The following is a 17,115-nucleotide window of genomic DNA, read 5'->3' as shown; positions in this document are numbered from 1 at the left end:
ACAGGAGCAGGGGAGAGAGAAACCTTTGTTAGATTAAACCTAGTCCAACACTCATCTCTACAAAATTAGCTGGCAAAACCACTGTCAACAACTACACTCCCTCCCTTCAAGTTGTATCAAGACCATGGCAGTTTACATATTTACATATGTACATGTGTATATATATCACACATGAAAGCTGACAGTCAAAGGGATCCTAAGAAGCATGGGAAGATAGTTCCCGGTTTTAATGTACTTACGGATTATGCTACATGCAATATAAATCCAGGCTACTCTGCCTGTTTCTTTCTCGCAAACTTCTGTGTAAGGATCTCTTACTTTTCTTGTCACAACAGGTGTCTGAAAAGGCACACTCAGTCAGCTGCAGTTTTGATCACTCTGTAGGTGCTAGCAAATTGAGCTGACTTTAAGACTTGCTCAGTCCATGCTCCATGACTGAGATGGAGCTACCACACCATATGTGGACTGCATTTATCACCATCCCTCTCTTACTTTTGACCATATAGGTGAAAAATTGCTATCTACAAGCTATGTTTTCACACAGACCTGCAAGTTACTGTCTTCAAAGCCATCAATGCAAACTCTCACAAACATCCATAAAACATGTCAAATTTTGTTAACACAGATTACTTACTGAATCCCCAGTGAGGAAAATAAATGTTAAAGCTGTTGGGGGACAAATTTCAAATTCTAGATATTAATGCACTCCCCAGCAAGATCATGCTCTAGAAGTATAGTTTGGTGGTACAGCAAAATGAAATATTCATCTCTTTCCACAGCAACATATGCAAACAATTTCAAAACCAGTTACATCACATCCAAATCATTTCTTTAGAAATTATTTATAGACACTCCTTTTCAAATGCATAATTCATATACATGTTTAACCTTCCAGACACTAGAATCTTTAACACATTAAACAAAGCTTTTATTTGTTCACCTTTTCCAGCATCTTGCTCCACAGACCAGCAAAACATCTTAACCTTGTAGTCTTATAAAAGCATATTCCCTGAAATGCACAGTTCTGCTGTATTTCATTAAAACAAAGTTTTAACAGATTATCTTGCTCTTGGCTTCTAATGAATAAACAAATTTGAATGCAGCTTTTTCTTGAAACACAGCTACTTACACTTGTACAATGTTGTAAAGCAAAAGGGCAAGGGGAATTCCCCAGCAGAGATTACACAGATTATTTTCTATTCAAAGCACATGCAGTTCCTAAGAACAGAACAACACAGAATATATTGGAGAGCAAAATTAAGGACATCTGCCAAGATGGCAAAAAAAAATTAAACTGCACAGAACTGTCCCCACCTCCTCACCTGAAACTGCATGCCTATTGCTGGAAGTCTAGGAATAATGCTGTATTTCTATTTGTTCATAATGCAATAACTGAAAGCAAATTTCAAGTAGAAAATTCCACCTCAAGAAATGCTTGCACCAATGTCCAAACCAACCATCACACAGATCACATATCTCCACTTCCGCAACAGACATTCCAACCACAAATCAAAAAAAGTGATTTACTTCTTAAATCAAATAAATGTGCTAAAATGAAGTCAGATTGGAAACTAATCTACAAGTACTTTTACAATATATAATTATTTTAATACTGCACCATTCCTATTTAAGAGAGAGAAAATCTTTTCCTTATGCTGAAAGGAAAAACAAATCACTTGAGAATTAAAGCATTAGAAAGTATTATTGACAAGTCCAAATAGAAGGTAATTATCTGAAGAGTTTTGGAAAATACTTCAGAATATATAGGCTTACTTGACTCTATTTCCTTCAGTTCTGTTTTCGTTATGGATGGTTTGCCAGAACTTGACATGACATTTCACAGTTTGACTTTTCCCAACTCACGGCATTGCCACTTTCTTAGTGTTGTCTAAGGCGGGTAGGATTATTAATAGATATCATTTAAGATACTCCTTCTGCTAAGCAAGGCATTTAGTAAATAAATAAGGGGAAGAGAGGAAATGAAAAGTACCTCCATAGTTAAAGGAGAATACCAGCAGCTTCAGCTGGCAAAGACAGGAATTTTCCAATACTAGTGTCTTTCCCACTACCTGTAACTACACTATCAACCTGTTAATTTATGCTACACTTATACTTTTATCTGAAGTATTTATCTGTAGTATCTCTTTAATCTTTTTAAAGGACCACTTCATTCTTCAGTATTCTTCATTTCACCTTGCAATCTGCAAGGGTTTTAATCTCCCAGAGGCAGATGTAAAGACAGAAAGTTTCTTGCTTAATTTTAAAAATGAAAGACCCAATAACTGATAAATAAATCAGTATTTGGATTGCTATCTCTGCAGCACGTTTGAAAGCCTGCAGTCAAGAGAACCACTTTTCCTATATACAAATATCAGATACAGCTGACACTGTCAGGGCAATACCTTTCAGCTGACATGTTGATTCTTCTCAGCATTAGCATTCTTATATGGGGGGGACATGCAGAATGTGACAGCACCTTCTTTATCAAAGAAGGGTCTGCACCTCATAGGGGTGACTAGATCTGGGTGGCAGAGCCCAGGAGCTGACAGTGGGTCACCAGGCCTGAGGTTTATGTGCCACAACTGGAAACACCCAAGTGTGTTTTTCCCAGTGAATTTAATCACAAGTGCATGTGTGTATGTATGTATGGCCAGACTTGATGAACGCAGATTTGGGCAGGGCTCTCCCCACGTGGCTGTGCCCTTCCAGCCTGCACAGGGGATTTTTTAGGTGAGGCACAGCGTGCACAGAACTGGCCCCACCGTTTCAGTCCTGAGGTCCATTTGCCACAGCCGAGCGAGCTTGGACAGTGACAGGGAAGTCCTCGGGACTGTCACAGCACCCGGGACTAACCAGGGCTGACCCTGCTGAGCATCCGAGATGTGACGGAATGGGATGGCAGGGAGGCATTGAACTGCCAGGGGACGGTCCCACTGAGACTCGAACTCAGGACCTTGGGATTCGGAGTCCGGAGTGCTCTCCTTTACACCACGGTGTGTATGTGTAGTTCATTAGCAAACTTCCAGCTGGACAGCAGGAGATCTGCATCTGAAAAGACCCAATCTCTGAGTTGATGGCTGCATGAAAGGTCCAGGGTGCACGCACAGGTACTGGGTAGGCTGAGAGCCCTTGCCCACACCTGAAGGATCTGTGAGCATGAGGACACCTGTGAAGGGTGCAAGTCCAGCCATCTGTTTGACAGTGAACCTAAACAAGAGGATCAAAACCTGGCTACCTCTATGTGAGCTGGGGATATACAACACGTGGGTGCTACAAAGGCAGTGCTGTCATTGGCAGTGTGGGCAGCTGCCTTAGTGTCCTCTTAGCATATGTGTGCACCACTCTAGGACACATCCTCAGCCTCCCTACAGCCAACTTCAGCAGTCACATCCATCAGACAGGAATGGAGACACCTGTATCTGGCTGGGCTTCAGTAGCTGAGAAGGAGGAATTCCCAGGTCTTGGAGTCTGCTGGATGCAGTGGCTTTCCTAGTATCTTCGTCTAAGTGTGTTAACAACATTTACATCCAATTTATTTTCAATTTCCCTCTAAATTCTGAAAAATAAATATAGACAGATGGTGCTATCTATTTGATACAATGTCTTACCACAAATGAAAATAGATAGGATGTATTGCTCATGACTTGTCTATTACCTGCAACAGTTTAAATTAAGCAGTTCAGTTAATTATCTAGCTCAGTCCAAGAATATTAGCCTAAAACCAGCTGTACAAGCAGGTATAAAAAACCCAGGATAGTCACCCAGTATTTCCAATGATTTAATGACAGTAATTTAAAATTGTTTTTATTGGTTTTCTCACATATGAAAATAGCACCATTTTAACCGAAGTGTAAACCTAATACAAATAAATTAAGTCCACAGAAGCTTTCTCTAAATAATATCTTAAAATTAGAAGTGTTTTATTTAAAGGCTAGTCTACAGCACAAGCAACTGGGAAACAGAGGATATAAGTTTCTCCCACTGAGCCACCTGGGTTGTGCCTCTAAGTACTCTGTAGTAACAGGTGCAGGGAACTGCAAGAAGGTGAGAACATCACCAGAAGCTGCTACAGTAGTATGTGTAACAAAGCAGGCTAAATACCTGTACTGTCTTTAAAGGACAGCCATCGCTTTGTACATGGAAGTCACCATTTAAATTTAGTGCACTAAATACACCTATCACATGTAATTGATACCACATTGTCAGTGAGTCCTTGTAAAGATGCTGACAGAGTGACCCTTGCTGGGCTTCTAACCTAGACTATTTGCAAATATGACTAAGGAGGTTTCATTTTGGTATGGAGACAAAGCACTGTTGATCACATCAGCATTCAGTGGCAGCAAATTCAGCATCTGCTGTTACACTGCTAATAGCAACGCTCAGCTCATGCACTGTAAATTCATGTGCTAACTTACTTTACAGCAACTTGTTAATGTGCTCACATATCACTTAGGAATAATAAACACATAAGATTAACATAGAATAGACATTTCTGCTTATTGTCTTGCATATGGAAGCTACATTTGGCCTAAACCCCAATTTTAGTTAAACTAACAGCTTTCTCAGTAGCCAATCCAGGTAACTCCATAGGCAGCTGAGGTGCAGGAAATGTGATCTGAAGTGAAAGCGATTGGATATCCCTTTCAATAACATTATTACTTGCAAGAGATGTTGGAATCAGAAGAAATGCAGTAATTTATTTTTGGTATTGGAAAGCAAAAAAGGAAGAATGCCCCATTTACAGAAATTTGCAAACACAAGTGCCCTGACTTTGCAATATCATGCAAAGATTGGCATTTCCTTTGTTATTGCTCTTCTAATTGCTATCTCATCTAACCTGTTTGCAAAAGTAAATTAGAATTGAATTTTCTCAACATATTTTTTAAAAAATAGTTTTTCTAAATAATTTCCATAATTCTGAAATCTTTGCTTTTAATCAAGTTTCTGTTTTATCTGTATAGCAGGCTTCCCTACAAGCTTTTGAAAATAATCTAAATTCAAAGTTCTGATGCTAATACCAAACCAACCACTCACCATGTGAAAATGAAGAGCTAACCAAGTTAACTGAGGGTTAATGTGAGAAGTTAAAAAAGGCTTCTTGCTGGCTATTTTCCTTTCAGTCTTAGAGAAACTGAAACCCCAAAGCAGAAGTATCATAAATCACTATTTCCTACTGGACCATCACCTTAGCTCATAAGTAAAAATGGGATCTGTCAACATTCCTGTGGGCATTATAGCTCTGCCTTCCAGCAAATGCCCCAGTGAGCTGACAAATCCTGAGCTGAACCCATTAAAAAGGCTGTCTGTCATGCCACTCACGCTGTAATAATATCTGCAACATTTTAAGCTTAAACACAACTATTTAGCCATAATTTTTCTCCTCCTGGGTATAACTCATTCCTGCTACACAGCAGGAAGTGTCCAGTTGTATTATACAGCATTTGCACTGGAAAGCATGGAGATTTAGCAATGACCAGTAAGTCATTCACCCAGCAGATTTTAGGATTTACAGCTTTTGAAAGGAAAGAAATGATGGGATGGAACTGTAGTCCCTATTCAGCCCTGCCTGCTGTGGCTTCAGACCCTGGCTGCTGCTGCTTCATGAGGAAGGCAGAAAAAGAAAGAAGGTAATCTGCCACCACAACCCTTCTTCAAGGGCTATTTCAAAGGCATTAAATGAAAATTTGTATTAAGAAAATTGTAATCACTTCAAAGACATGGCTATAGATTAATGTCACACAGTATGATCTGACTCATCTTTACAACTTGTTGAGAACCTGGAAGCAATGGTCATGTCCTTCTTGATGAAATCATTATTACTGATGGACTGATAAGCTGTTTCACTGATTATACCTTTTCAGGTATTTGTAACAGAAACATTGACTGGTTTGAATTGAAAACACATCTATCTAAGCTCCAGCAGAAGAACAGTGAGTGAAAAGGATGGTCTGCATGTCTCAGGGCAGTGTCCCCAGAATACCATTCCCCAGCAGTGAAACTGCAGAATATGCTGTTTATATTGAGATCAAAAGGCCTGCACAATGATAAATCAAACCACAGCAGAAATGCTTCACTGGACTCTGCATCCTAACACTGGAGAGATGCCAACACGGTTGGAACATATCACATACACCATTCCTCTTCTCCTAATTCAGGAAGAGCACAGACCACATTTTAAGCATACATTTAAATGAAGAAAAACTGACAAGACATGGCAACATGGCTCAAGATCTACAGAGGCTAAAGACCCAAATATTCCGAGGCACAGAAAAACTCCATAACAACTGCTGATCCCCAAAAGGCCTGACTGATCTCTATGAAAGGTTGTCATCATTTGAGACCCCTGGATAAGCAAAGAGCACCAGGGAGCCAGTGTCCCCTTTTCTTTGAGTCTGGGAAACTTGGACATATCTTGGTATCTATGAGTATTAGTCAATTAAACTCAGAAGATAGTAGCTAAAAATGAGCTTGCTTAAAGAGTCTGTAAACAAATAAATATCGCTTTCCCCTTCCACAAGAACCAGCACTGAATTTTATTACTCTGGTTTTCCAACACCAGCAGCTAGAGATGTTAAGTTTAATACTTATGAATTATATCCAGTTCATATAAACTGGACAGACAACACAGCATTTATATTCTGCAAAGTCTAGGATTCAGAAAACCAGAAATGCAGTAAGTTGTGAGACTTCACTTGCACTAAGTTACTTATGCAGCAGCATAAATTGCTGCACAAGTCTCTGCAGAAAAGAGGAAAAAGTATGGAAATATTTCTAAATGGGGTATTTCAAAGCCACATTAATTGCTCACACTAGCAGTTAATACTTGGGATGACACGTCAAATAAAGTAGATGCAATTTCTGGGTTTTTGGGTTTTTTTGTTAAAACCACAAAAATTAGCACATGCTTCAGCTCCTTGTGCAAACAGCTCTGAGAAGGTGTCAAAATACTCTGTCAAGAATCAAGGTAGAAAGTATCAAGAATTTCCACAAAGTTCTTTTTTCAAGTAGAGATTGAGCCAGCTTACAGCCCTATGGAGCCACACCAAAGCCACAGAAAAAGATGCTTCTCTTATCTTTCACAAATCTGCCCTGCAACAGCAATTTTGTTTAAGAATTCAGGTCTATCTATCAGCCTGTTAGAACAAAATCACCAACACTTCTAGAAGTGTTTCCATTCAAATCATATAATTTTTTTTAAAATAAACTATAAGGTAAAGACAAAACTTGACCTAAATGAATTCTTCCACCATGTATTTTGTCTAATACTCTCTGAGAGTCAACTGGTAGTAATAACATTAATTACACTTGACTGCTATGTGCACATTACTGATGTTTTTATTGCTTTGAATAAAGTTACTCAGCACTAGAATGAAGGGTACACAAATAGAACATAAATCCACCACTATAAAGATGCTATATTGCAGCTACATCTTGTAATTCTTCAACACTGCATTTAGGTATGTATTTATGTAGATTTATTTTGTCTATTTCACACCCCTTGTGACTTGGGATAGCATTCACATTAACAAAAAACTTAACTAGAACCGAGCCAAAAAAAATCCAAGGAGAGAAAAAGTTAGAAGGAAAAGAAAAAAAAAGAAAAAAAGAAAACCCTAAAAGGTCAGTCACGAGTTAGATGTATCTAGGCAAATAATGAGTTCTGAAATAATTCGCAGAAACTATCTGCAGAAAGTACTTTGTACAAGATAAGATGCATCGAAGTAAAGGTCACAGCAAAGATGAAAAGGGCAGACTTCCCAGAAGCTGAAAAAAGTTATGCTTTGGTACTCCTTCCATTGTCTCAGTCTTTCCAGTACAAAAGTATGTAACAAGCCAAATATAATGCTCTTTGAAATTACCTTGTGAGGAGGACATAAAAGCCTTGCCTGCTTTTAATGCCAGCCATGTGATTCAGGTCAGTAACACTACTGGGGACTCCGACACGAGTCCTCCAGTGAATTGGGATTTTGTGTGTGAAAGCATCGCTCTTTCTCCACTGACGTGTGCGATTCAGGACACAAACTCTTCAAGGGAATCAGGAGAAAAAATCCCTGCCTAAGACAGGAATCTAATATATCCAGTGTTTTCAGTCCATGTGCTCCTTTACTGTATGTATGTATGTATGGCCAGACTTGGCGAACGCAGATTTGGGCAGGGCTCTCCCCACGTGCCCTTCCAGCCTGTGCAGGGGATTTTTTAGGTGAGGCACAGCGTGCACAGAACTGGCCCCACCGTTTCAGTCCTGAGGTCCATTTGCCACAGCCAAGCGAGCTTGGACAGTGACAGGGAAGTCCTTGGGACTGTCACAGCACCCAATACTAACCGGGGCTGACCCTGCTGAGCATCCGAGATGTGATGGGATGGGATGGCAGGGAGGCATTGAACTGCCAGGGGACGGTCCCCACTGAGACTCGAACTCAGGACCTTGGGATTCAGAGTCCAGAGGGCTCTCCATTACACCACAGGACCGCCCTCCTTTACTGTAACATGTTAAATTTTGCACATAGGTTCACTGAAGAGTGATCTGTCAGAGATACAGCAAAGACATATTCTCGTCCTTCCATATGGGTTTGTGAAAGGAAAAAGAGAATAATGGATCCTTGTTATCTAGGCTCCATGGAATTTCCCAAATGAGGTTTAAAAATGCTTGTTGCACTGAGAAAATCCTAGAAATGCTACCAGAACACTTGTATATACATTTGGAACCCTATTTGCTAAAAAACCCAACAACCAAACAACAAACAAACAAAAAACTCCAACCACCAAATTCCAGGACAATAGTTTATGTCTCATGAGCAGCACAGAAAAATTTAAGGTTTTATAAATTTATATTTCTTTTTATCCTCAGAACTTAAGTCTCAACCTGCAATCCTAAACTTTAGTCCCAAATGTATTATCTCTCAAAATCCATTTAAATAGTATGTTTCAGCTCCACCAAGCTTCTGCAAAGTTGAAATTTTCACTGTATGTTTATTCTTAGTGATGAGGAGTATTTGATTCCCAAGACGTGAGGTCTGAGCATTGTTATTGAAAGAAAGTTGGAGAAGGACTTTTTATAAGGGCATGCAGTGACAGGACAAGGGGGGATGGCTTCAAACTGAAAGAGAGTGGGTTTAAGATAGGAAAAAATTCTCTACTGTGGGGGTGGTGAGGCACAGGAAAATGTTGCCCAGAGAAGCTGTGGATGCTCCATCCCTGGAAGTGTTCAAGGTCAGGCTGGATGGAGCTCTGAGCAACCTGGTCTACTGGAAGGTGCCCCTGCCTGTGGAATAGGGGTTGGAACTAGATGATCTTTAAGGTCCCTTCCAACTCAAGTCATTCCATAATTCTATGATGCTATGAAACAGTCCCTAAATCTTGGTGATACACCACATTAGACTACCTTTGATAAAACAAGCACAGGCAGTTGATTAGGAATAGAGAAAAAAAGCAATAGAAAAAATATTTCAAAGTAACAGTGTAAAATTGTCTGTTGAATAAATAATACATGAGCATTTCTATTTGCTTACTTTCTTTTTTCTGAATGTGTTGTTAAACCTAAATTTATCAGAAGAATTTATCCCATCAATCCATTTGCCTGTCTCAGGTGGCACAATTCACTCAGAGATATTAGATGAGATATTAGAGAATATCGGCCTTAATGATAGGATTAGACAAGAATTTCACAGTGACTGCAGTAACAGCTGCATTCATCTTCCTCACACACCAGACTCAAAGTCAGGAGTAAATTTTCAGTTTGCAAGCCAGAACATGATCTGCTGGATATTTACAGCCAACTCCTGAAATCCCCCAAACCTATTAATGATGTCAAACAGGCCAGAAATAGATCATCTTGCTTGTTTTTAACTAAATAGACCTGCATTCATAAAAGAAATAAAACCATGGAGAAAAAGATTCTCTTTTATCACAGACACTATGAAAGCACTAAGAACTAAAGAACCACTTCAAGAAAAGGAATCATGTTTGTGTCTCTCATCATGTTTTATCTCTCCACTCAGACTGTCAGCAACAAAACCTACTTTTTCTTTTAATTCCAATGCCTTTTTTTAATGGGAGACACATTGATAACAACAGGATCTATAGGGAGGTTCATCATGCCATTCCACATGCTACTAAGTAAACGAATTATGTTTGTAGATGTCGGTCCCTAATACAATTTAATCACCACAAACATGCATTACCTCTGTATCACCATAGAGTAATCCATTTACCAGATGGTTTCCAAAACAAAGCCAGGAATAGAATCAGAATGAGGAAATACTTTCAGCCTCATTCTTTATTACAGAAGATTTTATTGATTGATAAAAGGACAGGCAGGCATTAGATTTAGTAGGAAACTGTTTTCAGAAAGTACCCTAAAAAGCAAGCTCTGGGACTTCAGAGAGCAACAGGCAAAAACTGGTTTCAGGAGATCTCAAGTGTAAGTCATCCTTCAATGTTGTATGTTTTTAGTCAACACTGTACCGTATAGACTAATCTTTCTGATCTCCAACTCAGCAGCAAAGTAAGAAGTAGAATTGCAATTAGGAATTAATAAAATAAGAATACTTACGCTGACCCCACCGGCCTGTTCTTGGATTCAAATAATTTGGATAAAGTCCATTAGGACGATCCATTTTTTGAAGTAACTTCCGAATGTGCATGACCTAGATTAAATCAAGAATCAGGATCACCACTAACAACGTTCATCTGCGCTCTGCATGTAGTTAAATCTAGTATTTTTTTCTTTTTCTTGGTTTTTTTTAGTAGCAAATTTTCTTAATCTGAACCACAAGCTTTCTTGAGGGCTTTCTTCCGATTTGTACATTTCTGATTTTAAAGCACTGCTCACATAAACGTTTAAAAATTACGATTTTTAAATGTATGCTGAAACAAATAAAGAAACTTGGGCTGTCTCGTATTTCTACTTGAAAAAGACATCTACTTGGTAACAGAAATACAAGCCTGAATAAATTGACCTGCTATCGCGAATGCAGATAGAATTCAATATTGAAAGTACTTCCCTTTTAATGCAATTTATGATGAAACAATAGAAAAAGACCCTAGTATGATAAAAATACTGATTTTGAGACTCACCTTGTTGTAGTATACAGGGTCCCCTGTCAAATAGCTGAGGTGGACAAATTCCATGTGCAGAGTACCAAACTCAGCGAGGATGCTGCTGCCAGCAGAAGCCCAGCCCCAGTTGCGACCAACACCACTGAATTCCAACAAAGATGCACAAAAAAAGGGAGAGAACAACACAATTCCAGAATTACTGTATACAACACAACTACCACAGCTAATTAAACAGGTGACATCTAAATTGTAATCTGCATTTAAGATTATAGCAGTTGTGGTTTGATTGATCAGTTGGTTCACTGGTTGGAAAAGAAACTATGACCTCATCAAGAAAAAGTCCTGCAATTAAAAAAGATAGTATCTTGATGTCACAGAAAGATGATGACTTAACACTGGGCTCAATCTCAGTTGTTTATTTACTGTATGTTCCTAAGGACAAGAAACAAAATGAGTTAAGTACAATTCTGAAGGCGGTAGCTTTCGCTTCCTTGTCCTGCCAAGGATGTGGTGTGTTCCCTTTACTTGTGTGGGATGTGCTTCCCCATCTGTATCCACATAGGAATACAGCATGTTTACTGTAGGCAGAATATATGCGTTCCTCAGGCTCACATAAAGAACCAGCAAAAAGTATCACGTACCTCCTGAGTGATACTATCTTTCTAAGTCGTAACTCCTAAATTACCTGGCTTAATCTAATTTGGGAGTTTTCACCACCTTTCAGGATCAGTTTATTTGATTTCTGGAGTCAATTTCATTTTCCTGAAGTTTATTTCTTTTTCCTCTCACAAAAAATTTCAGTTATCTGTAAGACTACAATCAACTAGGAATGTCTTTTTATTTTTTAAATTACACATTGCAAAGAGGAAATGTAAATAAAAAATGTTGGTTATGGAGCAGTACTTGGAGCCCACACAACACATATTAAGATACAGTAACCAAGGCTTAGAGAGTGTAATGACAGAATTGTAGTTTGTCTCAGAGTGTTTTTTGTTTTTGTCATTATGAATAGAAAAGCTAATATAACACAAGTCAATAATGTTCCAAATATTTCTTTCAGGTCTGGTCTTCTACTGCATGTCAGCCTCATGACAGGTGTTCTCACGTACTCCTCCTGCTGTCACTGCCCTCTGGCATGCCAGCCACTGTTCTCTGCTGTGGCACTGGCTGGGTCTGCCCACTACCAAGAGACTGACACCGTAAATGCATAAGTGACATCAGCATGCAGGAAATTTCTGGCACTCCAATCCTTTCCCCTCTGCCTACTGCAAATCCTCCTCCCTGTCCGGCCTTTCTGACTGAGTTTTGATACGTGACCTATCTGATTGTCCCTATGTTTTACTGATAACTATCCATGCATCTGCTGCTTCAGCTTCTTAAACCTCACCATCTGTGCTGCTTGAGCCAGTGAGTCTGATGCCTGTGCTGCCTGAGGAGCACAGGCCACCCAGGCCCTCCAAACACACTGGAATCATGGTGCAGGTTTGGGCTAAACAAAGCAAAAATGAAAAACTCATTTAAACAAAAATGAACCTCAAGCCCTACTGCAGAAAGAACACAGGACTGAGTAAACCACAGTGCTGTTCAGGAAGTGTGTAGGGAAATTTAACCCAACAATACTGACTGTACAGAGGACCAAAAATGGCCTTAGAGGGGAAAAGCAGGATGGGCAAAGTAGAGAAAACCAGGCAAGGGCAGTGATGCCCTGTAGCAGCAGAAGGGCAAACCACAGCTCTGTGTGCTTCACTCAAGGCTGACAGTGAAGTGAGGAGCATATCCTTACCACAAAAAGGCACTTAAGGGTAATGCTCTCAAAGTAGTCCTAAATCTCTTCACAGTCTTAACAAAGCACAACAAATATCTCTCCCAAAAGTAAAACAACGCAAAACAATTCAAAACTCTTTGTTATTTATTATCCCATGCTGCCTAGTGTACACATGATCTAGACACGCATTCCAATTCAGCTACTGTTTAAGAATGTACTAAAAGTTTAAAGAACGCCTTGCATCAAAACTTGCTCTCTCAGAATCTGAGGGAACTCCCAGCATTGAGCAAGCAATACAAGATGAATTCTCTTCCAGAAGGCAATGCAGACCATCTGAGTCTAGTTTGACCTGAAGAGTCATCTAATGGAGCCTGTCCATCTGCACAGACCACAGTGGACTTTGACACACCAGACTTTATACCTAAGCTAAAATGTACAAGGAAATGGTAACTTCAGAGTCCCCTCATCTTCTCAAATGCTGTGAGTCTTCTAAAGGTAATACACACCTCACACTGTACAGAAAACCCAGTGAGTTCAACCATGTCCTGCAAACAATTTTGGTTTTTAATAGCTTCTTTAATGACTAAAGAAACAATTATTACGTTCTAAAGCAACACACAGAATAATACACTTGGCATGGTGCAATGGCACATTGAATGCTTATTGCAGAATGAGAAAGAAAAAAAACCATGATCACAATTTATTGCAGTTAACGAGTTAGAATGCTCTAAACTCTATTAAAATTACACTAACATGCCAGGAATGACAGTTTGTCTCCATCTTCTACAGCTCCACTACTAAGAAAAACTGATGTATGCCTTTACTAATTTTAAGCTGGAGGGAGGGGGAGGAACACACTTTCCCACAAAAGAAAACTCATTACCTTTTCAGATTCACCATTGCCCATGGTATACCCGTAGGTGTGTTGAAGGCTGGAAGAAGTTTTCCTGCCAGTTGCACTGCTTTGATCTTGAAAACCTAAGATAGTAGGATCAATTGCAAATAGTTACAAAGTCTGAGTTATCTCCAAGAACTATAAAGACTGACATTTCTTTGCTCCACCCACCTCTTTGTATTAGAAAAGCTTTACATTGTAAAAAACATATTAACTTATAATTTTTTGCCACTTGTTCACTTTATAAATTTCGTTTAGATTTGAACATGAAAAGCAAACTTGTCATTTTGATTTCTTTCCTTCCAAGCTCTCCAGCAATATTTCTTAGATTCCTATGGCAGAAGAACATGAGCTCTCCTCCCACCTCTCTCCACAGATACTGGGAATTTCAAGTGCTTTCTGAAGCAGTCTTTAGATTGTACTTCATATTTGATAGCTAAAAATCAAGACACAATTCTCCTACCTGAATATTTTAACTTTGTAACAAACTTCCAATCTCTTTTAAATGAGATTAGTGCAGAAATCCTATTCTTTTATGAACATCATCTACGCAAAACCATATATGCAGTTTCCTGCAGTTCTTCCTTCATTGATAATACATATAAAAAATAATTACAGGCCTAATCTTCCCTCACAGGCTGATTACTCAGAGAAATTACTGACAGGACAAAATCTCTTTCATTTCTAGTGTAATTTCTGCTACTTTTGGAACATACATCTCTAATAGCTTTATTCAAAGCCTAATGTCTGTTAAATAAACTAGCAATTGGGAGAAAGCTACATGAAGCACATTTTCCAAATAAGGTATATTTGGTAGATCCCCATGACATGAGTCTGCTTTGAACAGTTAGTTGCCAGCGTACATTTTAATTAATGCACTTTCAATGTTCAGTACATTTGTGGAGAATTATGATCTAATTTGGAGATAACATTATTCAGCAGTTTGAAGCACCATGTGAACATGCGACAAAAAGAGCCACCATGCCCCAGAATAACTTGGGCAGCATGGACATAATATAGAAACATTATCTCTCCAGTGACCAGCAACAGGACATGAGGAAATTCAATGAATTTCAGGGGAATTTCAGATTGGGAAAAGACTCTTCACCAAGAGAGTGGTCACCAAGCCCATCAGAGCTTAAGGAACATTTGGTCACAAGGTTTAGTTTTAGGTAGTCCTAACAGAAGCAGAGAGTTAGATTTAACAGTCCTTCTCATGTGTGATGTTCTACCATTCTATTATTATCAACTACCTGGCCACAACTCGTGCAATCAAGCAAAATAAGATCTTTAAGAAGGACTACATGAGAGCTCTGTTGGATTTATAAAAGGGATCTTTCCCTTTTATAAAGTCTATGGGAGGAGAACAGAAGAAATGCTCACCGGAGAAGTAAGCTAAAAAATAAGCAATCAAGAACATCCTTATTTTTATATGAATGTGGGAAAAAAAATCAGTATTTTAAATGTTTGAGGAGATGGCTAGTGAGACATGAAATAAACCAGAACAAAATATTAAAGATGACATCTAATTGCATTTGATGCAGTGTGGTATGGAGAGATGGAAGTGGATCTGAAAGCAATGAGCCAGGAAAAAGAACTTCTACAGAGGTACTCCAAATGAATTGTAATATGGGATATGTCTAAACTGAAAAAGAGGATACTTCGGGTTACAATTTGACAGAACTGTGATGTAACAGTGGCAATAGTGGCAATACGGCTTAAATGATTTTTAGCAAAGAAACTGGCAAGAGACAGTCTTTGAGAAAATATGCAGAAATTTAGCAGTAAAATTTAGAAAACGCTCTGACCTTAAAAGAAGGACCAGGTCAAAAATAGGAAGGCGTAGATTAAGGAAGAGGTATAATACATGTGCAGTCTCTTGTAACTGGGGATAAAGAAATCATGAAGAGAACTAAAAGCTCATTCTTGGCCCAGTTACATATAAACTACATGATTTACATCTATAGATAAGTGTCAAAAATTCATATTGAACTTTTAGACTTGTAAGTAGTAGATGGGTCAAGACCAGACAGAACTATCTACAGAGAGTTCCTCTACAGCACACACATGCTTCAACACCTAATCAAGAACAGAATGATGACTTCCAGTTAAATAGTTTGGAGAGACATTTGTAGCATGAATTTGTTTAGTTTCAGCGTTTGGATCCTGCACCCTCTGAAAGTGCTACACATCACTGCATTATGCATTAATAAAAGATACTGAAGCAATAGGGTAAGAATATTCAAAGGAAGAACAACCCTACAAATATCCTTACTAGAAGAATATTCTTAATGGTAATTATTTACATACTGCTATCCAGCTTTTAATAGTTTGAAATGTACTACAATATCTAAGGGACAAGCTATAGGTGTCTTTAGTAGGAGCACATGAAGCACAGGCTGAGCTGATCTAAACGCACATGAATCTACACAAGGCAGTTAAAGCAAGGCAGTCACTGAGCCATTTCAGCATTAGAGCACCAGCAGTAACTGCTGGTTCAGACAACCATGTTGTTAGCAGTACCTGCCAAAACTTGCTGAGATTAGAGGCACCCTCCTGTCACCTCCATTGGGTTAGGACTCTACACACCACTGATTTAGCATCAGAAGGTATAAAACTCTCTCTACATCCCTCTCATGCAAGACCGAATGCAAGGAAAACACTTACAAACAGGTAGAAGGCATGACTTGACTTTCTGTTACTGCCATCTCAGTCTTACCCCGCTGTTGCTTCTGTGTAACAAAACTCAGCACATTGTTTACCTATGCAGGCTGGAGTTGAGAACTGGGATAGGATTTTATGAGGGTCAGGTGACCAGAAGAGCGTATTTGGAGAGATGTGGAGAAAAGAGAAATGTAGCAAGTAGTGGTAGGTAAGGTACCTTTTTGGGGAAACTGCAGATGTCTCCAGAGTGCCCTGCTGAGCTCATTAAAAAGCCTTCTTTTAGCAAGTTCCAGACTTACCATAAGAACAACAATAAAAGCCTCAGGCTCTAGCTTTTAAATAATGTGCTGGTATCAGACAACATGATTACTTATAATATTTTTACTTTATTTTTTTTAAAACAGGTTGAATAGATAAATTCTATTTTAGCCTTGGCAGTTTCCTGTTGACAGGCAATGAATTTCAAAAAATATATAGGCAAGAAGAAAAGAGAAGAACAAAAAATGAATGGCTGCCTTGAAAATAGAGCTCATTAGGAAACAGTAAAAGAATTGGGGCTATTTAGTCGAGATAAAAGATGTTCAAGAAAGGACAAGATAATGACTTTTTAGTATATAAAAGGCTACAACAAGGAAAAGGAAATAATACTTTTTCCATGGACATGAACAGAAAATAACATTGAAGTGGAGCAAGGGAAAGCAAGTTAGTTAATAGGAAAAAGTTGGTGATAAGG

At 38.8% G+C, this 17,115-nt stretch overlaps 1 protein-coding gene across 1 annotated transcript in view; it reads right to left on the bottom strand.

Moving 5' to 3' along the window:
• The window catches only part of MAN1A2 (mannosidase alpha class 1A member 2), a 145,756-nt gene that overhangs the window by 37,966 nt on the left and 90,675 nt on the right, over positions 1–17,115 (bottom strand). Inside the window, exons 6-8 of the mRNA XM_071559486.1 lie at positions 13,707–13,801; positions 11,077–11,200; positions 10,553–10,646 (exon numbers count right to left, since the gene is read on the bottom strand). Coding sequence (XP_071415587.1) covers positions 10,553–10,646; positions 11,077–11,200; positions 13,707–13,801 — 313 coding nt within the window. The remainder of the gene's footprint in view (positions 1–10,552; positions 10,647–11,076; positions 11,201–13,706; positions 13,802–17,115) is intronic.

Source organism: Pithys albifrons, chromosome 1 (assembly GCF_047495875.1).
Source record: "Pithys albifrons albifrons isolate INPA30051 chromosome 1, PitAlb_v1, whole genome shotgun sequence".
Classification (NCBI taxonomy): Eukaryota; Metazoa; Chordata; class Aves; order Passeriformes; family Thamnophilidae; genus Pithys; species Pithys albifrons.
This window is presented reverse-complemented; position numbering and strand designations above follow the sequence as displayed.